This window comes from Carassius gibelio, chromosome A25 (genome assembly GCF_023724105.1).
Source record: "Carassius gibelio isolate Cgi1373 ecotype wild population from Czech Republic chromosome A25, carGib1.2-hapl.c, whole genome shotgun sequence".
Lineage (NCBI taxonomy): Eukaryota > Metazoa > Chordata > Actinopteri > Cypriniformes > Cyprinidae > Carassius > Carassius gibelio.
In genome coordinates, this window is record NC_068395.1 from 14535294 (window position 1) to 14562120 (window position 26827).

The following is a 26827-nucleotide window of genomic DNA, read 5'->3' on the forward strand; positions in this document are numbered from 1 at the left end:
CTCAAAGCCGTGATTCCCATCCACTTCCATTATAAGACCGACAGACTGCAACGGTTGGAGTTAAAAATCTTTGTTTGTGTTCAGAAACAAAGTCACCTACTTCCTTGTCATCTGCCATAGTATGTAAACTCCGCTAACAAGAGTCTCCTACCGAGCTAATCAGCAAGAGCACACGGACACACTGCCTGATCCACCAAACCAAGGTTTTAGATGATGCAAAAATACAAAACATCTTTTTTTTTTATTCAGCCACCCATGGAAAGCAAGTTGATCTTTTGTGACCTTCCCCAGCAGCCACCTGCCAGTTAGCCTGTTCTCCATTGGTCCCCTGAGACCCCATTCTCACCCTCCTCCATTTCAACCGCACCGAGAGGCCAATTACAACACCCATCAGCCTGTCCCAACTGTCCCCAAACCCTCTGATCACGGGCCACCTTCAACCCCCCAGCCTTGAGGGTTTACGCCGGGACCGCAGCCTTCGTTAGAGCCAGAGGAAACACAGCAGCGCCTGAGGCTGTGGAGCAGGACAGGGTTGAAAAGATGTCTCAGCACTTTCACTGAGAAACATATCGATTCGCCCACCACACTTTCTCCAGAGTAATTGCTGCACTCGGCGATGTCTCCCTCCTGGCCTGCGTCGGGATGGAGCTAGCGCTGTTACAGTGTTAATATTGTCTATTTGTTTACTTGTTTACTCTGACCTGCATCCGAGAACAAAAGGAGAACCGCAGATCCGTCCCACACACCGTACAAACAACTGTCAGACACCAGCCGAAAGTGACGGATCAAAGCTCGACTTCCCTGATCAAAGCATTACGTATTGAAGCCGAAACACTCCTGCACAGGCACGTAGGTGTCATGTGTTGTTTTCGTCCTCATTTCGGGTTGTTGTTTTTTGTCCTCTCGTATGATAGACGTGGCCCATTTAGAGATCAGTTCAAGGTTGTGATTTAAATGCTACAATACCCATGTACACAACGGTTCAGAAAACTTGAGTCCCTCACTTCAAGTCAAATATGGCATCTATTAGTGGTTTCGTAAGTACAAAAGTACTGTTAAAACTGACTAGTTACGGGTCGTCTGAACTACTAGTCGACTAATGGATCTGGAGGGAACCGCTTTTAGGTTAACCTGACCAGAAGTAGAAAGGTGCATGTAATATCATTTCCATATATGGGAGTGAACGAGGGTTCGTCACGCCATTGCCTGTAGGTGTGTAAAACAATGTACAAACACACAATTGCAGGGTTGATCTGTATGATGAGGATAAACTATAAATTACGCTCTTGTGACTAATTTGTTGTCTTTTTTGATCGGGGCGCAACGACGCTTTAAGTCAAACGAACAAACAAACAAACGTGCACATATTTACATCACTTTGCTCATTCCTTATAGATCTCACCTTCTCACGCGCAGCCCCACGATTGGTCGATTATGTGCAATACATTCATGCTATTGGTCAAACTGCTTTGGATTTTTTAGGCAATATTTAAATCCTGAACGGCGCATTTGAAAAGATTAATTCAGCACCCATGCGCTGTCCAGTGCGTACTGTGTGCATGCAGTCTACAGCCATCAAACACCCAATTGAGTTTTGTCTCTTCTTGCTCTTGAAATGACAAATACATACAAAATTGTCACAATACTCGTCTTTGCGAGTATGAAAAATGGTGGGTTATGTCTTAAGTGAAAGTAAACAGTTGAGAAAGAAATGGTATGTGTATTATTATATTGGATGTATTATTTCTTTAAGTGGCCAAGCCTGGACACCTACAAACCTGAAAACACTTAAACATTGTTTAATTTGTATATTTGTGCTATTTGCACAATTTCAAACAGGGCCCACCAGTAAAACCTGCTCCGGAGCCATGACAATAGAAGTACCCTTAAAATTGGGTAGTGTGTCTTCGATGACAGTAGCTCATTGGAAAAGGATGGAAAAGGCCATTTATTTTGTTTGCACTAATAAATGCTGCTGCCTCTCAGCCGCAATCACCAATAAAACATTGTTCCATGTTTTTTTTTCTACATCATAAATATCATTATTGGAAACATTCTTGAAATATTGGGATATAATTTTGAGGCTATATCGCCCACCCCTACTCCACAGTCCCCAGATCTCAACCCAATAGAGCAGCTTTGGGATGTGGTGGAGCGGGAGATTCACATCATGGATGAGCAGGCGACAAATCTGCAACAACTGCGTGATGCAATCATATCAAAATGAACCAAATTCTCTGAGAAATGTTTCCAACACGTTACTGAATTTATGCCATGAAGAATTAAGGCACTTCTGAATGCAAAAGGGGTTTAAACCACGGTACTAGTCAGGTTCAATCATATTTATTTTATATTATTTAAGTGGATTTTTGGTACTAAATGTTTAATAAATATTTACTCTAAATTAAGCAAAATGATGTCACCTTGCTACATGGCTGCATAAATATATAAACAGGGCTATGTATTCCCTAATTGCTGTAAACATTGTTTTCAACAATTACTTGTTTTAGATTATGTATTTGGACATATAGTATTTAGACCATTAGTGACTACTTTTTGTAAAAGTTGACATTTAAAGGTTGAGTTGAAGTGTCAGTTTTAGAATTATTATTGGTGTAAAATCGGGAACACTTTTTGTTACTCATACTAGCTACATATAATAACTTGATCAGTCACACGAAAGTATATATTAGTGAGTGTTAATGTACCATATGAACAGAGATGTTGTCTGTGGTCGAGTCATTTGAAGAACACATCACTGCCAGCGATTGACAGATTCAGATTCCAGTAGCTTCTCTGGCTTGGTAAAAAGCGTTACATTGCCAATGATGGGCAGCGAATCAGTGGCAGTGATTGACAACGCTCTGATCCAGTGGTGCTGATAGGGAACCGAGGGAGCCAATCACATTCAGCGGGGGGTGGGGAGGCTGGGGGGTTCAAGTTCAAGAGGGGCACCTCAGACAATGAGGGCAAAGGGGCAGTGGCTCTAGCTTTGAATGTCAACAATTCATTATATTTCTCCATTAAAAGCATGGAGGTGTGCTGACCAAATGCTGAAATTGCAGTTCTGCTTAATGTTGCATGTGGAGTGTGGAGGGTTTTTTGCTCACATGCAGCTCAGCAAGGCAAGAAAAAGCATGTAAGAGAGAGCAAGAGATGTGTGTGCAGGATGAGAGGGGGTGTGTCTGGTTACATAACCTCCAGAGAGCACAGGCCAGCCATCTGCTGCCTCACGACCAACAAGCTCGTCCATTACTAACAGCAGCAGGGTTTAATCCGCTCATCCACAAGCTTTTTGTTCCCTCTCATCTCTTCCTCTCTTATCAGGCCTGTACATCTCTCTTTGTTCTCGATTCTACCTCTCTGACCTGTCCCTTGTGTTCCTGCCCTCTGTGTTACTGTCTTCTGTCCATGTTTGATGTCTCTCTCCCTCCGTCTGTGTTTCAGTCTTTCTCTCCGTACTGCATCTTATTGCTGTTTTCTATCTTTCTGGTTTGCTGTGACATGCAATGTAACACTGCAGACTGCTAAACACTTATGTAGCTAACATTTTCTTCACATAAACCTGTCAAGAACATATTTCAGTAAAATATTCAAACCAAATTATGATGATGACAATATTATATTGTTGTTACTACTATTACTATTAAATAAGAAATAAACATATAATAATAATATTTTAGTATTAGTATTATACAAATAAACATTTTATTGTATTAATTTACAACAACAGCAACTTTTTCTCAAATAAATAACTAAACAATTTTAAAATGAAAACAAAAATTAAACTTATTTTACTATTATTTACAAATTAAATTAATATAACTTAATAAATTTGATGATGATGATGATGATGATGATGATGATAATAATAATAATAATACTAAATATATGTGGTTGTTGTTACTATTAATATTAAATAATAAATAAATACATTCATATAATAATAAAAATAATAATAATAAAAACTAAAATGTAAAAATCAATAAACGAAAATAGTATTTATATAGTATTAATACATTATTGGTAGTATTTTTGTCTTTAATTTATGTTTTTAATGTAAAACCCCTTAACTGTCACTCACATTTTTGAACATTGACATTGACTAGTGCACGATCAAAACTTAAATTTTTATAATTCATGAATGAAAACATTTTGTAACATGATTTTGATGTACCATTTACATGGTAATGCAATGTCTGATTTTAAAATGGGTTTTAAAGGATGAATTTTGAGATTTTACGTTTTCAGTGGATATATAACTTCTGATGATTTCTAAAATGTGATAGAGAAAAAGGCAACAAAGTCGTCTTTTTTTTAAACAAAGGTCAAACTCCTGTTAAAATGTAGATTTTTGAGGGTGTACTCTTGTCATAAATTAATTATTACTTTTCCTACATAATTTTTAACAAACAACATTGGTAAAATATATATTTGGGAGTCTTAGACCTTCCCAACGATATATAGTTTGTCAAGATTAGATTAGATTTGATTGTAATATAGTGAAGTAAATGTAGGTGTCCTGTATAAGGTGACAGTTAAAGGGTTAAAGGTAAATCTAGATTGAGAATAATGAGAACTCTCCTGAAGACAGATTCAGAGGTAAAATATGCCTTCATGACAACTAAAAAGAAACCTGCTGCACTGACGCGTAGAAGTGAATGGAGTGTGAAGTCTAGTGAAACTTTACAAATGAAGAAGCTGTTTTCACTACTGGAGCTTAAAGACTTGTGTGTAAATGAGGATTTACTTAATGGGCGGTGATATTATAACATGATCACCTGAATGAGCCATTTTTGCAGTTTAGTTTTAAAAGGGGTCATATGATGCTTTTTTAAAGATCATTATTTTGTGTATTTGGTGTAACAGAATATGTTGACATGCTTTAATGTAAAAAAAAAACCACATTATTTTTCAACTATTTCAAAATTATTGTGGGTCCTCCATGCACTCTCTCTCTCAAACGTGTCGTTTTCTACAAAGTCCCTCCTTCGACAAGCGCAGTCTGCTCTGATTGGCCAACTGACCCAGTGCATTGTGATTGGCTGAACCCTGCAAGCACTAGACGGAAATATAACACCCCTTTCCATAATCGCAAGCTTCTTCTTTCAAGATAAATGTAAAGACAGTTAATAATGTCCTTAGTTTTACCATCAGTTCAAGCCCGAAAGAAGAACAGAGTGGTGTGACAGACACAGGGATGAAGCTCGTATGTGTTTGCAGTACACAAGCCACGGACGGTTAAGACACCTGGAGACTTCTTTCTTTGCGTCAACATGTGGGCGGCATTATGCAAATATTTGCACATAGTGATGTAGACATGTGGGGGCGTGTTTGAGTGAGCTGTTTTAGGGGGCGTGGCAGAGTCTTAACTTTGATCTTTGGATTTGAGACTTTAGTCTATGCAACTTCACAGATCTTCTCTATGAACCAAGAGCTTGTAACACTCCAAAGAGAGAGGAAAAAATTCAAATCGCATCATATGACCCCTTTAATAATGAGCAACTGTGTTGAGAACATAACAGAATTTTACTGTCAAATAAATGCCATCTCCCAATCTTTAACCACTTAGGACAAAACTGCTGTGGTGCAACAGGTCTCTGTGAAAGTCTCAGAGTAAAAGAAGGTGAAAGTCAGAAAGGTAACAGGTGTCTCTTCTAAAGATAGCGAGGATGGAGGAAGTCTTTCACTTTTCTACATGTCGCTCTCTCTCATTTCCTCTATCTCTTCCACAGAAAGTGAGTAATTCAGAGACTTGCACATCAAAGGGTGTGTAGGAAATACGGTTTAACTCTCAGAGGTACATCAGCTGTTCCAGACAGAGTCTGCAGTGGCACAAACTCTGCCAATCTCCATTTTTAAGATCCAGAGCTTGCAGAAGCAGAATTAGGCTTGACTCTGGAAACTGGACGTCAAAGACTGTTTTCAAACACTATGAACCCTCATTTATATGAATCAGTGACAAATATGTGTAAAAACATAAGAACTTAAAACTTAACTGAACTTGTTTTCGAGTTGGTACCTTTAACCTTTATCTAATTAAAAATATTAGTAATGCACAGCCTACCTATTGCTGTTTAATGTGTGCCAGTAATTCTTTCCCATATTTCAGGCAACACGAATCCATTAAACATTATCAGAAATACAGCTTGTGCAGCTTTCATCCAGTGTCCAGGAATGATTCCTCTGGGAATTTGTGGCAAACAGGTCAACCCAGTGGTAATAGAGCGTGTAAAATAGATGGCGTTTTCTTCTAAGGCTTGATTGAACACCAAAAAATGCACGTTTGAACAGTAGTCGCCATAGAAACAGCCGTCAGCGACACAGGTAGAACATACAGAACCTCTAGCATCTGTAAATACTGAACCCCTTCTCTACTTACAGCAAGAGTTCCTCTCAAACCAGCTTCATTGCTTTTAAAGGAGAGAAGCCTGTCCATATGTACGAATGAACAATTGGTTGTTTGTTTGTTTTAATTAAATGATTATATAATAATAAAAATAATTATAATTATTATTGTTGTTGTTGTTGTTGTTGTTGTTGTTGTTATTATTAAAACACAATACAAATAACAAAAATAAAATTAAAGTCCAATATATAATATACAAAAAATATTTAAAATAGGTATTTGCATTTATTGTAATAATAATAATAAATTCATGAATTAATAATACAATACAAATATTTATTTTGCATTTAATTCTATTTAATTGAATATTTAATTTAAATTTAATATTTGAATACTTTAATTTTAATACTTTATTTTTATTTGTTTTTGTGGTTTGATTAGTATTTATAATAATAATAATAATAATAATAATAATAATAATAAATGTATAAATGCTAAATATAAATGAAAAATAACAATAAAAATAATAATAATAATAATTATTATTATTTAATATATATATATATACACACATACACACACACACACACACACAATAGAACTAACCATAAAACAAATAGTGTATTATGAAAATAATACATATATTAAAAAATAAATATTAATTAATTAATAATTAAATATGCATTAATAATAATAATAATAATAATAATAATAATAATAATAATAATAATAATAATAATAATAATAAATAAATTCATGATTTAACTTATTTTTATATATTATTTTTATATTAAAATAATAATCATAAATTAAATTCCTCCAATATATGCTTACAATAAGGGTCTACTCCTAAAACAAACAGCTGCAGAGTAACAAGTATAATATTTCCAAAATCAGACTGTGTGAATAAACCGTGTCTGTTTTCCCAGCAGAAATTAATTTGCTCTGACCACTCACGTTCATATTGGTTTCATTTTGAAAAATACCATTATACCATTATCATGAAATTACTCAATTTAAATGACTCTAAAATGTCATGTGGTGTAAACGGAGTAAAAAGTTTGAAATGAAATCAAGCTTCAAACAACTGCGATGTAATGAGCACCGTATTTCCAAAAAACGCACAGTGTGAATAAACGACGTCGGTTTTCACCTCATTCGCTCTTTGACCACTGACTCAAATCAGCAAGAAAGCATGAGCTGTGCTGAGTAATGATTGGAGAAGCAAGCGTTTCTTTCTGTATTATGAGGCATAGGAAATGAACTTTGAAGCCGCTTGGCTTCCCTCTAGATGACTACGAGCAAACGTGATTGATGCGCTTAGCTTTGACGGAGCATGTGAGGATACAAGCCCTCGGGCTGGAGAAGAGCGAGAGCTTTAGTCTCCACTTCAAAGAGAATTTTTGCATTGCTGCCTCTCGATATTTTTTGCAATGACATAAGCACTTCAACTCAACTAAGATGGAGGGACAGAAAACAGGAAGCGAGTCTCATTAACATTCCAGTTTTTTGAAGATTGTTAACAATCTCTCTGTGATGAGACCACGAGCTGCCCCTTGTTTACTGACCGCAGGCTTCTGGAGGGGATGTAGATGCATAGGAGAGAGAGCAGAGGTAGGGTGCGAAGCCTGTGACAGATCTGAAAGCAAGCACCAATGTCTTGAACTTAATGCATGTCCCGACTGGAAGCCGGTGCAGATAGATGAGAAGCGGTGTGACATGGGCTCTCTTGGGCTCATTGAAAACAACATGTGCTTCTGCATTCTGATTCTGAATGACTTGCAGATATCTGATTGCACATGTTGAGTCCAGCCAGAAGAGCATTGTAATAACCCAGCCTAGAAATGAGAAGCTGTGTTGCATGCCCTGTTAGGAAGGGTCTGATCTTCTTGGATGTTGAGAAGTGCAAAGCTACATGAACGTCAGCTGATCATCAAGGATCACCCCAAGACTCCTGGCCAAACATGATGGGATTTCCGTTGATGAGCCCAGTTGGATGGTAAACTCATGCTGTGCTGATGCAGTGGCTGGGAAGATCCGTCTTTGCCAGGTTGAGCTGCAGGTGATGTTCTTTCATCCTGAGATCAGAGCAGGAACCACTGGATCATCTGGTTTCATCAGCATAGCAATGGTAGGAAAAACCACGTGCCTAAATGATGGGTCCCAGCGATGTAGTGAATATAGAGAAGAGGAGGGGTCCAAGAACTGATCCCTGAGGAACCCCATTGACCAGTTGATGTGATTTGGACACCTCTCCTCCCCAAGAAACCCTGAAGGACCTACCTGTGAGGTAAAACTCAAACCAACGTAGTGCCTTTCTGGTAATGCCCATTGATGAGAGGGTGGACAGAAGGATTTGATGAATAACAGTGTCGAATGCAGCAGATCAGCAGAAAGAGAAGTGAAGGTATGGACTCCATAGCGCTTCACTGACCGACAGTAAGGCGCTTTCAGACGCTTTTCAGATCGCTTATTGACCAGCTGGCTGTTCTGTTAGAGGAAAGAAGACGGTGCGTTCAATTGATTTTGCTATGAACGGGAGGAGAGGCACAGGCCTGTAGCGTTCAACAAGTGTGGTATCTAGCGTAGGTTTCTTTAAGCAGTGGGGTTACTCGAGCCTCTTGAATTCAGTGGGGAAAATGCCTGTGAGAAGAGATGTGTGGATGATATGTGTGAGTGAAAGCAGAAGTGCAGAGGAAAGATGAGAGGGGACAGGTGGTAGGGTGGCTGGAGAGAATAAGTTTAGATGCATCATATTCTGTAAAAGAAGAAGAGGAGAGAAGATGGTCAGCTGTGAGTGGAGCTGAGAACTGACTGCTGATATAATGTTGAATGTATTATGTGGCAAAAATCTGCCCAAATGAGATTTTACTGTGGGCAGACACAAAAAAAAACAGGTGTTGGATTTACTTTGAAACAATTTTCATGTAGAAATTCATAATAAATTTCAAAAATAATCAGGCCACAAAGAAACAGCAAGTAACACATTGAATTTTGAACTAGAAAGACCGAAATAGTATTTTCTTGTAAAACATACTCCAATAATCTCTCTTTTATTTACAACTATGGAAAATATATATTTTTTTAAAATGTACCCAAGTAACAACAAAACACAAACTGTGAGGAAAACCCTCACTACTAAACAGAAGGGTATTTCTGAACGTTAGTGTAATCTTTTGTCATTTATGACCATCACAGATATGTCAATATGCACAATATGTGTTCTTTAATCGGTTTTGTGGCAGCTCTTTGCTTTTACGGCAGGTTTAAGTGTTTCTGAGAGGAGCGAGGAGCAGTAACCGCGTTAAGGACACTCATGGGGATATTACGAGACTGAAGGTGATTATCGGCCTCCCAGCAGCTCCCGAGGACGCGGCCAGTCGATTAAAACTCTCAGCCCCTCGCAATAAATCTCAGCCGTCCACAGAGACGATATTAATGACTGTGTGGAAACAGGTGGACTCTTTCCGTTTCCAAGTTCTTTGCTGGTTTCCACTGTGAATTCCTCAGATGTTGCAGCAAATGTAGTCGTTCGAGGCTTTGCAGGAGTCTGAGGTAAAACGTATTTCAATTATTCGGTTTTAACTAAACAAAATCACTAAAATAGTCCTTTTTTATGTTTACAGTTTGTAAAGCACTTTGAAAGTGTTTTATAAACTAAACATGGCACAGTTGGTCATGTGATCTCAGGATTGCAGCGCACATTAGGGGGTCGACATCATTTCAATGAATATTTATGTGCAAAACATTATTAATTTGCAAAAACGAGTGCACACAAGCCTTCCTGATGCAACACATACACAACAACAATCTTACCAGACCGTTTCAACAGAAACACTCCAACTTTCCAAAGATACTGTTACATTCATATGGCAAGTTTTTCAGTATGAGAGGGAAAGTAAAGATCAGTGCTGCATCCATTAAAGACCGTCACGATGGTGACATTTATTCTGTGATTTATGGATGAATATTCACCGCCGGCAGTTTGTACAGCAGAGGTCTTGACCGCTAAACCAGCAGAGAACAGTACGTGAAAAATCAAGTATGAGGAGTCAGAATGGCAACTTATAGACATCTGTGTTACCCAAAGTATTTGACCAAAATGACGTGTCAAGGGTCGAGAGGTGAAGAGAGCGCTTAATAGTGCATTCAAGCACTTCGATGTGTTCAACTCTTCCGTTTGAATGTCAGTGAAAGTAGATCAAATCTTGACATCATGTAAAGAAATGCTTATTATATATATATATATATATATATATATATATGCATGCATACATGGCATAAAATCTTTCTGCACCTATCTTTATAAAGATGCAATGCTTCAGTTTACTGTTGTTTAAAGGCACATTTGGAAGTCTTTTAACAAATCAACTGAAATGACACAAAATGACTACAATCTCGATTTTCCAAACATCTACGTAATTTATATCAAAATAGCTAACTGAGAGAGCAGATTACACATGCAATTACAGCATTTCCATAAAAACCACCATTAGATGGTCTGTGCTAAGCCAATTTTGGCCTTAAATGGCCCTTTTTACACAAAGACTCAAAGTAAACGTTTAAACTGTTGGATATGTTTTAGGGTCTGGATGCTGTGCAATTTGAAGAGGATGAGTCACTGAATTGTGTGAGAGTGTGTGAGAGAGAGAAATGTACCATTACCGCTGACGCTAGTGTCTTCTCATTTAATGAGGCCGACCCGTCTAATAGACAGTAAAACCTCACCGTGCCCGTTACAAGACAGAAGCTCATCGCTCTGCGCACATTTAAACACTTCCTTTCTTGTTTTCTGTCATGTCGCTGTCATTATGGAGCACAATTTATTAAATCGCAGACTAGGGCAAATCTCACAAAGCTGGTCAGGAACATGTGTGGGTCAAATTTTACCCCAAAACCAAAAGAATGGTATAAGAAATTATATTTTGCTTAAAAAGAAAATTAAGCCTACATTTAGGATCATTAACATTTTGTTAACATTAACCTTATGAGGTTATCTCTACTTTAAACAAAATATTAGAATATTTTACATCTGAATAGAGCTGGCGATATGGGCAAAACATCATTATCTCAGTATTTTCTGGCCGATTTTCGATATCCATCTTGGTATTTAAATTTTTGTATTTGGATTAAAAAAAGATCTGTATTTAATAAAAAAATAAAAAACATTTTTGTTTACCTGTGATTTTTTGGTTAAATTATTTGTGATTAGGTCGTAAAAGGGCGGTAAATTTCTAGTAAATTACCAAAAACTTTCAAATCAAATTTTTAAAGTTTACAAAAAAATCCTGGAAAGTTTCCAAAATTTACTGGAAAAGATCCGGCTCATTGGAGACCTATTTGTGATATTGCGACAGTACTTTTATGACAATTTTGTACATCTTCCTGGATTCCTCATTCCTTATAACCATAATGTGAAAAAAAAAATTAATTTGATAAAAAAAAAATAAAAAAAAAAGTTAATAAATGTATTTGAATGTGTTAATAAATAAATAAATAGCACTCCCAGTCATATTACAATTTAGCCTTAATTTTCTTTCCAAATTTTTTTTATTATTATTATTTTGAGATTAAATTATTTGTGACATTTCCCTTCATTCCTCATTACCATAATGCAAAACTAATAAAACCAAACAACTCAAAAAATAAACCACAGGGGCATATTACAGTTTTCTTTGTGCAAATAATATTTTTTCTTGTATTTTAATTGTGAAATGTGACCTTACCAAGCTTTTGAGGATCATAAATAACATTTGCAACCCTGTACTTTTACTTCTGTAATGCAATGTATTTTAGAGTAAATCAATATGTAATGAGGAAAAAATAGGACGGGACTTTTATCCATCAAGAATTGACTGGATCGTCAATTCTTGTTAGATACGGAATGTTATATATATATATATATATATATATATATATATATATATATATATATATATATATATATATATATATATATATATATATAAAACACCAAATTTTTTTTTTTTTTTCAAAAATAACGCTAAATATTTATAAACATCCTTCATCTGTCAATAATAAGAATGTTTGTATGAGGATACAAAATGAGTTCGCAATTCAAAACACCCAAAAAACTGCAAGCCCTCAGAACCTGGTCTGGAAGTGTGAGGCGGTGATGAGGATGGAGCTCGTGGGGAGAGGTTGTAGTAATTGAATGTTATTATGTGGGAGAGGTCTGTTCACCCTACTGAGAGAAGCCATTAGTAGCCAGCCAATTTAATCGCCGTGTATGAAATTATTAAAAACCTCAGTGAATCGCTCTTTTCCGCCCTGTTAAAGGTGATTTCTGCCATCACGAGTGGACCGTGGGCAAGCACTGCAGGCCGTGTGTGCATACGCAGGCAAAAAATAAAAAATACAGGCACAAAAGTGTGCCATCCACCTTTGCCAAAGTTGCCATAGCAACCCATGTCGCACATTAGCGAGAGATGGTGATGTCACCAAACACTGGCGATCTGTGTTAGTCATCAGTGTGCATGCTTTTCAGGCAACTGCTCCAGACACATCTATGCAAAAACGCACTTGTGTTGCCTGAAGATAAATATGAATCTGGATTCAATTCAATCAATCATCTTTATAGATGCATCCATCTTCTTCATTCTGCTCAATGTTCCAATACTCCTCATCGTATCCGACCGTTTCCAGTGAAAATAATAATAATAATAATAATTTGGCAAATGTTCAGAATAGTCTTCTAAAGTGCTCTTCTTATTAATCTTGCTATATGCAGTATGAATGTCTATTAGACCCGGTTGACCTGCAGTAATTACACATGGCATGCATACATTTCTACTCTTACACACTCATACATTCTCCTTTCACATACATATACACACATACATATATAGAATGTATGTATGTAAGAGAAGAATGTATGTATGTATGTATGTGTGTATGTACGTACGAGAGAGAGTATAGTGGAGGCGTATAGTGGAAACGGAAGGAGTATAGCGAAAACGGAAGGCGTATGGCGGAAACGGAAGACGTTTAGTGGAAACGGAAGGCGTATGGTAGAAACGGGAGGAGTTTGGCGGAAACGGGAGGAGTTTAGCGGAAACGGAAGGCGTTTAGCGGAAACGGAAGGCGTTTAGCGGAAACAGAAGAAGAAGTATAGTGGAAACGGAAGGTGTTTCGTTGAAACGGAAGGAGTATAGTGGAAACGGAAGGAGTTTAGCAGAAACGGAAGGCATTTAGTGGAAACGGAAGGCGTTAAGCGGAAACAGAAGAAGAAGTATAGTGGAAACGGAAGGTGTTTCGTTGAAACGGAAGGTGTTTCGCTGAAACGGAAGGCGTTTAGCGGAAACGGAAGGCGTTTAGCGGAAACGGAAGAAGTATAGTGGAAACGGAAGGTGTTTCGTTGAAACGGAAGGAGTATAGTGGAAACGGAAGGCGTATAAACGGAAGGAGTATACTGGAAACGGAAGGCGTATAGTGGAAACGGAAGGCGTATAGTGGAAACGGAAGGCGTATAAACGGAAGGAGTATACTGGAAACGGAAGGCGTATAGTGGAAACGGAAGGCGTATAGTGGAAACGGAAGGCGTATAGTGGAAACGGAAGGCGTATAAACGGAAGGAGTATACTGGAAACGGAAGGCGTTTAGCGGAAACAGAAGAAGAAGTATAGTGGAAACGGAAGGTGTTTCGTTGAAACGGAAGGAGTATAGTGGAAACGGAAGGAGTTTAGCAGAAACGGAAGGCGTTTAGTGGAAACGGAAGGCGTTTAGAGGAAACAGAAGAAGAAGTATAGTGGAAACGGAAGGTGATTCGTTGAAATGGAAGGAGTATAGTGGAAACGGAAGGCGTATAAACGGAAGGAGTATACTGGAAACGGAAGGTGTATAGTGGAAACGGAAGGCGTATAAACGGAAGGAGTATGCTGGAAACGGAAGGTGTATAGTGGAAACGGAAGGCGTATAGTGGAAACGGAAGGCGTATAGTGGAAAAGGAAGGCGTATAAACGGAAGGAGTATACTGGAAACGGAAGGCGTATAGTGGAAACGGAAGGCGTTTCATTGAAACAGAAGCAGTATAGTGGAAACGGAAGGTGTGTAGTGGAAACGGAAGAAGTATTGTGGAAACTGAAGAAGTAAAGCGGAAACGGAAGGCGTTTAGAGGAAAAGGTAGGAGTATAGTGGAAAAGGTAGGAGTATAGTGGAAAAGGTAGGAGTATAGTGGAAACAAAAGGAGTATATTGGAAACAAAAGGAGTATAGTGGAAACAGAAGGAGTATAGTGGAAACAAAAGGAGTATAGTGGAAACAAAAGGAGTATAGTGGAAACGGAAGGAGTATAGTGGAAACAGAAGGAGTATAGTGGAAACAGAAGGAGTATAGTGGAAACAGAAGGAGTATAGTGGAAACAAAAGGTGTATAGTGGAAATGGAAGGAGTATAGTGGAAACAGAAGGCGTTTAACTGAAACGGAAGGCAGATTAGGTGCGATCAGGCTCACCGGGACAGGTCTTGATCAGCATGGCTGAGGTAGATGAGATTTCTTTATTTTAGTCATGGTTTTGTTTGTTAAAAGGCATGTTTCAAGTCAGAATTTTTCAAAAAACAAGATTGTACTAATTACAACATTTATTGCCAAAACCATGTTTAAGGTATTTCGGTGTTTCATAATTTATTATATGTTTCACAACTGTTTTACTAAAAAACGTCTATAATACATTGTTCAATAGCATGTTCCATTGTGACACCCTGAATCTATCGGGGCATGTTTTCACAAAATTGGTTTTCAATTAACTGAATCTAATTTTCTGGTCAATAATGGGTTAAATAAAAAATATTAATTCATTGGATATTAACTGGAGTAAAATAAAATAAAATGTTGTTATGTTATTGTGAGAAACTGCCCTGCTCTCCACTATCAATCAATCACCTTTATTTATATAGTGCTTTAAACAAAATACATTGCGCCAAAGCACTGAACAACATTCATTTGGAAAACAGTGTTTCAATAATGCAAAATGATAGTTAAAGGCAGTTCATCATTGAATTCAGTTATGTAATCTCTGTTCAGTTGAAATAGTGTCTGTTTTAATTTGCAATCAAGTCAATGATATCGCTGTAGATGAAGTGACCCCAACTAAGCAAGCCAGAGGCGACAGCGGCAAGGAACCGAAACTCCATCGGTGACAGAATGGAGAAAAAACCTTGAGAGAAACCAGGCTCAGTTGGGGGGCCGGTTCTCCTCTGACCAGACAAAACCAGCAGTTCAATTCCAGGCTGCAGCAAAGTCAGATTGTGCAGAAGAATCATCTGTTTCCTGTGGTCTTGTCCTGGTGCTCCTCTGAGACAAGGTCTTTACAGGGGATCTGTATCTGGGCTCTAGTTGTCCTGGTCTCCGCTGTCTTTCAGGGCAGTAGAGGTCCTTTCTAGTACTATTGTGCAGTACTGGGTAAGTGTTAAACCAGTACTCCATTCCTAACACAGCCACTGACGGCTCACAAAAGAGCACAGAATAGAGTCTAATAATCCTCCAAGCTACTCAGCACCCACCATAAAACCTGACTATCTGACCACAAAATGAGCAGCAATTAGATTCCTGTATTTCCAACTCAGAGGCACAAAATCCTGCTTAAATCATCAGAGAGCCACAGATGCTAAATAGAATACACTAGCATTCACTTTAGAAGAAGGAGAGGAACTTTCAAAGCAATGGCTTCCTGTACCTGAGCAATAACAGTAAAATATTTGTTCTACTCAAGCCACATATGCATAATTTTACCAAACAAAACTGCAGTTTTGTTCTATGAAAGTCAACAAAAAAGGCATAAGTTAGTTACTTAAAATTTTATGTTGTTTGCAATTATGGTTATTTTATTATGTCCATGCATTTTTTTATTATTTATTTATATTTAACTTCATTTTTAATTAATTAAACTGCAGCCATACTACTGTTCAACACTTCTCTTAAGCATATCAAGGCTGTTTATATTTAATAAAAATATAAGATCTGTAATTTTGCTAAATATTACTACAATTTAAATTAGTGTTTTCTATTTAAATATATCACATTTATTTCTGTGATCCCCAGCTGTATTTTCAGCATCATTCCTCCAGTCTTCAGAAATCAGTCTAATATACTGATTTGCTGCTCAAGAAACAACTTTTTGTGGAAAGTTTTATTTTTCAGGATTCTTTGATGAATAGGAAGTTCAAAAGAACAGCATTTCTACAAAGTAGAAAGAAGAGCATCCAACTCTGGATATGTTTCAGAATCAATCAAAATCACACGATTCTATGTTAAACGGCACACAGCGAGCCTGATAATGTGGTTTATCAAATTTGCTTGACAATGTATCGTGCGTGTAAACAGAGAGACAGTGCAGAACAACAGTCGACGGGAGAAAATCTCTGATAGCGTTAGGAATTGAAGGAAAATTGAGCGTAGCGGCCCCATCACTCGGTGACAATTTCAGGGCTTTTCCACTTGTCAAAAACCTGACGACAAAACAGCAGCCTCCGATACACTGGGTTACACCCCAAACAGAGCTCAATAAAACCTGCCCGACAAACCCAACTACACAACACGAAAAGCAGATTTAAAGAGACAGCGCACCTAAAATTCTACTTATTCAAAGCTTATGTGACTTTATTTATTCACCCAATAATGTGTGTGCAAGATACTTTTGTAATGATTTCCATCCACTTCCATTGTCCAGAAAAAGAAAGAAAGCCACAGAAGTTCAGATTTGAGTTTTGAGGTGAACGGTTGTTTTAACCGTTATATGAGACGCTGCATAAATGATGAATGAAGATCTTGACAAACGGTTCTCAGTCAGCACTTCATATCTATCATTCAGAAAGACACGGCTATCACCTCTGACAAAAACATCAACGCCGGTGACAGTTCGCACTCATTCTCTGCAGCTGATGGAAAACACTCATTCACTCGCTGCAGGTCAGAAACAGGCTTGTGATTAGCCGGTCATCATTGTCACATTAGGTACAGGGGCACATTTGGTGAAGAGGTTGTGATTATTTAAGAGAATGCTTCTGTTATATTCAATGAAGTGGTTGCTGATTTGCAGTGTAGAAATGGTATATGATCAAAATTGCATACTAATATAAACCTCATACAAATTCTGTAATATGACATACATATGCTATTCCCCGTACATTATCTGTGTATGGAATAGTCTGGGATAGGGTGTCCGATATCATGATTTTTGATCATGGATGATAAACCTTTTGCCCACCAAATACACAAAGGAGGATGTTAAAAGCACAATTGCTCTGTCGAATCGGAAGAGTTCAGTGATAAGGAGAACAAACACCCGGATCGCCTCATTGTGCCTCGCTGCTGTGCAAACTGTTAAAAACTGATAAAAAAAATCCAACAATAAAGCCAAAACTGATACCAATAACACACAAAGCCAGAAAGAAACTAGTACAATTACAGATAGAGACCTTTAGATGATCAAAAAACTGTTATAACATGTCACTATTTCTTCTAAAATACAAAAACAAATATATATATATATATAAGCTGAATATTAAATTAAAATGTACCATTTATAATTACATGTATTATTAATACCGTATTTTTCGGACTATAAGTCGCACCTGAGCATAAGTCGCATCAGTCAAAAAAATACGTCATGACAAGGAAAAAACATAAGTCGCACTGGACTATAAGTTGTATTTATTTAGAACCAATAACCAAGAGAAAACATTACCGTCTACAGCCACCAGAGGGCGCTCTATGTTTTCAGTGTAGACCACAGGAGCACCTAACGGTATAGAGCGCCCTCTCGTGGCTGGAGACGGTAATGGTTTCTCTTGGTTCATTTCTCTCGGTTAATGTCAAATTAATTTTGATAAATAAGTCGCACATGACTATAAGTCGCAGGACCAGCCAAACTATGAAAAAAAGTGTGACTTATAGTCCGGAAAATACGGTAATAAGATAATATTTCATTTAAAAATACATTTTATTTCAAATCTTACGCATCAATTATACGTGCTATTCCCAATGTGGTGAATGATTAAAAGTGTTCACAAACACAGTCTGAGCATGTCTTTGCTCTCAACCGCTCTTGATAAGAATCTCCCATAAACCTGCAGCGGGCGTCCTGCATTAGATCAGCGCAGGGAAGAGGAAATGGGGAACTTGTAATGGACCTGCGCCATTGTAGCAAAATCACACGATCCCAGCTCCACACAACACAACAGCAGAAGATATGAAATGATGCTCTTTATACAAGTAGAAGCTGCAGTTAAAATAAGCCACATTAAGGAACTCCCTAGCAACAAGAAACCAGAGGCTCTTCGGCTTTACTTCACCTCCTCCCGTCTACGCCTGCTCCGGCGTGAACGCATGTGTGAGCCAGACACTTACCATGAGGGATTACAACACACACACACACACACTAATCACATAATGAATATAGCACTGCCCCAGACTCGTCTGCTTTACACTAGAAACAAGACAGAGCTGGCATCAGAAGCCAGCAGTCACTGGCCAGTCGTCTTCTGACTCTTGGATGACACCTGGATAGTGAGTTAAGCAGGACTTGGCTTCGCCATCAGATATCAGAGGAGAGAGGCATGATGGGAGCAGTCAGGTGCATTAGATGCGTCACAAATGATCTGATTAGGCAGACAGGTGGCAGACATGCAGACGAACACAAAGGAGAGCTGTAGCTGACATGCTACTGTGTGATCTATGAGGAGCTGTCGCCTGTGCATGTGCGCGGATTAGACGGAGATCGCTTTACAGTCTCTGAAAGTCATCGGATTACACCAAACTTCTCTTTATTTAGAGAAATGGTTCACCCTCAGGCCATCCGAGGGGTAGATCGGTTTCTTCATGGGAACGGATTTGGAGAAATGTAGCATTGCATCACCTGTTCACCAGTGGATGCTCTGCAGTGAATGGGTGCCGTCGGAACGAGAGTCCAAACCTCACAAAACAATCATCACAAGTAATCCACACCATTTCAGTCCATCAGTCACCATCCTGTGAAGCCGAAAGTTGTGAGTTTGTAAGAAACAAATCCGTTATTAAGGTGTTTTCATTTCAAACATTCTGGCCAAAATCCATAATAACGCTTCCTCCGGTGAAAAGGTCCTTCTTCTATTGTCCTCCCACATCAAAATCCACCCACATATTAGTTTAGAACTGTTTTGCATGTAAACTGTGCTTTATTGGTGCAGATTTCTCTCCTGATTCAGATGAGATTTATGAACAGAATTATGTATTATGGACACACTTTGAAGTTAAAAGCCTCTTAATGATGGATTCGTTTTGTAAAAACATGCAGCGTTTCTCTTCACAAGACATGCAGTGGTGTGGATTACTGTGGTGTTTTTATCAGCTGTTTGGACTCTCATTCTCATTCATTCTGACGGCACCCATTCACTGATGAGCATCCAATGGTGAACAAGTGATGCAATGATACATTTCAGAAAAATGTCATTTTGAGGTGAACTGTTCCTTTAATGCTTTAACTATTATTAACTAAAGATAAATGAGCAATATATATATTTTTTTATCTTTGTCCATCTTCCATTCTTAGAGAGATTGCTTTTTTTTCTTTGTAAGTTCATGTTAAATGCTTGTGACTGAATTGAAAAGATCCATAAATGAAAATAACGACTGCGATTAAAGGCTCTGAACTATGAACTATGATCTGACTGCCTGATCTTACTATCAGATAACATACAACCTTGTGTTCCCATTAATAGCAGAACAACTATGACAGAAACACCACTGATCAAACCACCATGGTCCATAAGCAATCAGACCACATATATTCCACCAATCATCCTTTTAACATCAGCGAATATCTAGAAAAACAGACAGCCAACCCAACACATCCACACAATCATCTTCCCGAAAACATGCACTAAGCATCTTCTGGTGGAGAGGTTGTAAGAAAATCAGCGCTACTGTAATCTTCAGGGATGGCAGATGGGCCGAAACAGCAGTAAAGTGTTGCATCACTTTCCCTTGCAGTGATCTGGTGGTTCCTCCTGCCATCAGACACATGCTCACTTCACATTTACAATACATGCATGCTCATATTTATGCGGATTTTATACAGAAGCATTTTAAAAATTTAAGTTAGTCATATTAAACACAAATAAATACTTTTACTTTTAAATAATACATGCTGTAAATATGATTTAATATCTTATTTTATTATTTAATAGTACATTTGCAAATAAAAAAAATATATATAAAAAATAATAAGAATAAAAGCTGGATTATATATATATAAATTCGTCAAACTGCATGATGTCAAAACCAAAAAGTATAGCGGTAATTTGTGAACGGATTAGATTCAGATGTTGCCATCGCACACCTGTAAACCTTATGGCCACGTGCTGATGAAGAGCCGAAGGTGTGAATGGTGGCGAGACCCTGCCTGCAGCTCTTCTCAGAAAAGTTCAAGTTATCACGCTCTTAGTGTTCCTGCATCAGTGCATCACGTCAAACTCGCGCGCACAAGTTCCTAAGCGCGCGTTCAGACCCCGTGCTGCATCTACACACACCCGAGCAGAGCTGCTGAAGGGTGCAGAGACTATTTGTTACAATCTTACTGAAAACCGAAACAATGACACATGCATCTGCACATCACAATGTAACCAAACACACAGTATCAGCCCAACGGACACAGACTCTCTCTGATGGAGATCACAACGCAGAACATCATACAGCTGAAAAACCTGAAAGCGCAAACCTGTCTGTCCTTTCCCGAGGGTCTTTTCTAAGCGGTACGGTCCCACGTAATTGGCATGAGGGGTAGTGCTGTTTTCTTTCCCAGACAATGACATTTTTTCCCGTCTAAACACACTTCGGGCGGCGTTGCAGTTCTTGGGATACAGCAATCCTCTTATAGCTGCGCTGCGCTGGAGGACGCGCTTTACTCCAATTTAACGATGTCTGCTTTTGTTTCTCCTGCCCGTTTCGGACCGAGAGTCTGCGGTTGAGGTGGGGACAGGGCTCTTTTAATGTGTCCTCTCCTTTCCTTCTCACGGGGTGAACCGGGCGGCTTAAGATCCGACTGGCATCGCGGGGACCTGCACAGCTTGTGTCCGCCGGTGCGGCTGCTCTGTGTGGAGGGGCCGGTGCGCGAATCCGCCGACGCTACTACGGCGAGGGCACGCTTATTAATATTCATGAGCTGCGCCTTCGCCATTGGATAGTCCGCAAGCGACGTCAGCAGGTTGGAATTAATATTAAAAATCATTTTTTAAATAATTAATTAAATGAGGAATTGTGTGTGTTAGATAAATCAAAGTGTATAATATGATATTAATAATAATAGCAGTTTGGCTAATGCATTTTACACCTAGTTTGCCACAATTTCAGTAGCCTACTTTTTTATTAAATGAAAACTTTATTAATAAATTATTTGAATACTTATTATATTTATTGATTTTAGAATGTATCTATCGTCATGGTTAACATTAAGCGAGTTGCTTTAACGTACATGAAATTTAAAGAAGCCATTGGAGGATGAGCGTGTGACGCCAGCAACCCTAATGCATATTAATGAGATGCGCCTCTGTCGTAGTGGGATTGGTAAATTGGCGCGGGGAGGCTGATCTGCAGCGAAACAGCCGTAAAATCATCAAGATTAGCTATATATAATTTTGATATAAATTTATATAATTGTATATTTAATTATTAAGTTTACAATAATTTCCCCACTGTTAGACCAAATATAAAAAAGTATTTAAGAACAAAATAAATGAGGAATTCTACATAAAAAATAAATAAATAAATACATGTATAATAATAATAATAAATATTATAATAATAATATAATAAATATTTATTGATTTCTGTGAATATTCATTATATGTTCTTAGTTAATTTATGTTTAATTGTATATAAATATACAAATAAATTATATTATAAAAGTTAAGGATATAAAAAAATTTATATAATCACAATTATTATTTTAAAATCATCCAAAATCATCAAATTTTGACTGCTGTTTTATTATTCATAACTTTTTACAGTTTATTTTTCCCTGCTTTGATCTCACTCATGTAACACGTAGACAGAAGCAGGTTGTGGTCTCTCAGTGAGCTGCTCAGAAAGGTTCAAACGCTGTGTTCACTGAGCAGACTGTGTTGACCTCAGAGCAGTGTGAGAGCCAATGACACGCCTCCCTGAGTGTGAAGCACCAAACTCTGACTCTTCACAGCACTACATTACACATCCGGACACACTCAGTGCCTGCAGTGTTATACAGACACTTCATCAGCTGTATCGTGGAATCTGAGACACATCAAGACCAGTTATGCTTGAAACTGAATATCAGGAAAAAAATCAGTTCCTGCTGGTTGGCCTCAAGAGAGAACTTGATGTTCTCCTGAAGACCTGCTCCTCAGGTCCATTTTGGTAAACCCAAAACAAACACACACTGTCTGAATAGGATCAGAAACGTCCTTTGCTGACATTAAAAGTATGTACTGTAGTATGTGTGTAGTATGAATAAATTCAGATGTACTACATCTGCTATTCTGGGTTTGTCACATGGCCTTTACTTCAACTCCTCACCTGTGGCCTCACAGGATAGTCAATTCAGACATGCTACACCTCACAAACACGGCTTTTTGCAATATATGTGGTATCGAGCACAGCTTATTATTTGAACTTCCTGGAACAACATTCCACCAATCTGTTGTGTTCATGTTCATAGCGTTGTGTTTAGCTAACGCTGCAAACTGCCCGGCCCGCAAATGCAACTTGCAGGAAGTGTAAAAAGGTTGGACATTACGCTAAAATGTGCCGATCCATGCAATCAACTACGCGCGAAGTCCGTGAGATTGAGTTACCAGAAGTTACTGTACTGTACAGAGACTATTCAGTCCGTACTCCCAGCATTTACAAGCACAGTGACTATATCTACTTCTGACTCGCAGACTTGTGTTGTGGATTTGGTGGTCGAAACTGGATCTATCTTGCCTCATATTACTTATGCACGCTATTTCAGTAACACTGCGCTGTTGCAATCCTCAGCCAGACTGGTGACATATTCAAAGGGCCATATTCCTGTTATTGTGTCCTTACATGTTCTCTCTGTCCCTGCTACATTCTTCATCGTGGACAAAGGGACACCACTCATGGGAAGGGACCTTATGTCTGCACTGAGTGTGAGGATTGAAGACAGTCAGGTACTGCCTACAGATGCCTGATACAGATTGTAGATTGTCTCAACTGGCTTGTCAGGGGTTAAAAATCATCTGGATGACATTATTTTACATGGATGTGACATGCCCACACATGACATGATACTCCAAGCTGTCTAACAACAACTGCAAGACGCTGGCCTGCAGCTCAATAAAGACAAGTGTCACTTATGTTTCGCCTGTTGTTCTTAGGCTTTACTGTGTCACATGAAGGTCTTCTTCCTGAGGGGTCACGTGTACAGGCGATACTCAATGCTCCAGCACACTCTGATGCATCTACTTCGTGCAATTTCCTTGGACTTACATTGTGGTACAGTTAATGTATACCTGATTTTGCAACCACAGTAGCTCCAGTTCACGCATGCCTGCAAAACCCAAATGGATTCAGCTGGTCAAAAGAGACTGAACACAGTTTGACCATAGTCAAACAAGGTGACCATGATTTCACCGAGTACAACATCTTCCTGGATCAACATCTTTGTTGATCCTGGAACAACATTCCAATCGACCAATCAGAATTGAGATTTAACTTTTTAGGAAGTATCTGTTTTAGACTTACGATTAGGGTTAGGTGCTTCTAGACTCTTGTTAATCAGCCATCATTTCACACTGATTTTAGGAATAAGTTATGGGTAGGGTTAGGTTTAGGGGTGGGAATTGGGTTTAGTCTATATTTGTGGACAATAATGTTGATCCAGGATCAACGAAAGATGATGATCCAGGAACATGTCTTACTTGGCAAAATGGCTACTAGGAAACAGTCCTGCTGTGGCATTATTCAACCCCACACTACACACAGTGTCTCTAAAAACGTTTCTGACTACGGTCTGGGAGCCATTCTGTCTCAGGTCAGCCCAGATGGAGTTGAACAAACTGTGGTCATTTAATTCTGATGTGGAATATGTTCAGACTCTCAAAATGCCCCAGCTGATTACCTGTCAGGGCCCCAAACCATTCCTCCTGCAGTTGATACTGCTTAAGCCAGCTTTGGTTGATGATGCAACCCTATTACAAACTAGGGTTTGTGGCTCACGGCTAATTGCACCTACTGCTCTTCAATCTGTGCTGATCTCCCTAGCACGCGTAGGACACCAGGGAGAGGTGAGAACCAAGCAATGCCTTCGAGATCTCTACTGGTGGCCAGGGATGGATGCTCAGGTTCATAATGCTGTCCGTTGCTGTCAAAACTGCCAAGTCACGTCCTGCTCCTCTCCAACCAGTGCCTCTGCCAGAAGGACCATGGCAGAAAGTGGCTGTGGATATCGTCCGGTCATTTGGCGCTGCTGTGTTCGACTGCAGATTTGCTATAACCTTAGTTGATTACAATACCAAATGGCATGAGGTCTCCTTTACTCTCCACAGATTCTGTGCTTTCATTTCCGTCATCAGTTTTTAGCCGTCATGGCAATCCATTGAGCATAGTCAATTATAACTGTTAAATTTACACCGGCTGGTTTCGTTGATTTTCTAGAAGGAAGAAATAATGGACACCACCGTTCCTCTCTTTACTACCCGGCAGCTAACAGTGCTATAGAGCGGTTCAACCATGTGCTCAGACAGACGGTCCAAATGGCCATTCAGCAACATCAGCCATCGAAGTCTGCTGTAACCGACTACTCGCAGGTGTACCGTGCCACCCCACATGCTGCAACTGGGTCTTCACCATTTTTTAGCTGCTTTATGGATGGCAAATTTGCCCAGAGCTGTCTGCTTTGCCATCTGCTCCTGCGCCGCCACACACTTACCTCACTGTTCGCCACAGGGTTATACGACTGCAACACAAAATGAAAACGTACACTGAAGCATAGTGGAGTTCTTGCACCCCTTGCTTCCAGACCGGGGATAAGGTGTGGGTACGGAAAACTTTTTGATGCACTATTCTAATTTAAAGATTATTGCTGTAATGTTTCGTTATGATCTGCACCATTGTTATCATTCATGTTTTAACACTGTTAAATGTCAGAAGGTTAAATTCTGTTTGAAAAGAATGAGGATGATTACTTCTAATGTTACAGTGTTCTTGAGTTCATACTTTGGCTAAGGTTAGTAATAAGGTTATAACTGTTTATGTGCATAAATGTTGGTCCAAGATCAACGAGAGAAGCTGATCCAGAAACTCATCCAGGAAATCATCAGAGTCTCAGTGAGGATCTCCGTCTGAAGCTTTGAGGAACATCTGCACACGTTGTGTCTAATCAAGCTTGCCAGTGCGTCCCTTGCTCCCCTGCATCACAACGGCCGTGAAATTAATCAGGAGGCGCAGCGAGCGGCTATGCCGTTTACTGTTTACATGCTGACGGCCGCAAACCAAATAAACTCGGTAAATAGCGTCCTCCGTACCTTTGATTTACAATTGCCCCGTCTTCCGTGTGTGAGCAACCGGGCGAGACGGGAATATAATACAGATTTATGCTAATGAGATGCAGATGTACATATCAGATAGAAAGGGTGAAACTGGGGAAGGCATTTGTAGATCTGAAGGGCAGGAAATGACTTGGCATGATGCTACATGGGAACGTCCGCTAAACTGCCTCGAATTTCAGAAGTTTATGATGAAATGCCTGTTGTCTGTAAAATAAACGAACTTCCAAACGTTCGCTATCACTCACAGCTGTGATTTGATATGTGCTGGTTTGGATCTTGCATTCATAAATTGCATTTTATTTGGTATTATATTCCACAGTGATAAAAATGTTAGGGAAACTAGTAGAAAGTTAGAGGGGAGTTTCTTTTTAAACATGAAACTTTCTCATGATGTTACAAAACCAGTCTCTGTTTTTGAATAAATTAGTTTTTATATATTGCGTCTGTGGGATGCAAAAACATCAGAATGCAGAATAAAGTTAGTTTGAAAAAGTATGCAGTTTTCCTTTGATAAACACAATTCATAGCTACAGTATCAGGAGCGTGCAAATGAGAATTACTATACACTTGATTATCATCAATTCTAAGTTACATATGGAGGAAGACCACAATTACACACAAATGGTTATTCATTTAGACGGAACAGAGACCTTTTTTTAATGAATCTGTTCAACTACGTTTTAGACAGACTGATTCATTTGAATTAATTAAATTTTCCACCTTTTGGTACATATACGAGAGAGGACTTGTTTAGATGTATTTATTCATTGGAATGAATCAGACAAAGAAAAAATTAAGATGAACTGGTTTGACAGCATGAATCAAACTTTCCAACTCCACACATGAAAGAAACAACCTTTTGGGATGAAATGATTCACTGGAATGAAACAGATTCATCGGAACGAACTCGATTTGCCAAATCTGTTAAGTGAGAGATC

The 26827-nt window shown here is 38.7% G+C and overlaps 1 protein-coding gene across 3 annotated transcripts in view; it reads right to left on the bottom strand.

Annotated features, from left to right (window-relative positions):
- LOC127946723 (serine/threonine-protein kinase BRSK2-like) overlaps positions 1–21463 on the bottom strand; it is a 189650-nt gene extending 168187 nt beyond the window's left edge. For all 3 annotated transcript variants that reach the window (XM_052543452.1, XM_052543451.1, XM_052543453.1), the window contains exon 1: positions 21062–21463. In XM_052543452.1, the coding sequence (XP_052399412.1) occupies positions 21062–21155 (94 nt within the window). In that variant the 5' untranslated portion in view covers positions 21156–21463. The remainder of the gene's footprint in view (positions 1–21061) is intronic.
- Positions 21464–26827: the final 5364 nt, after the last annotated feature.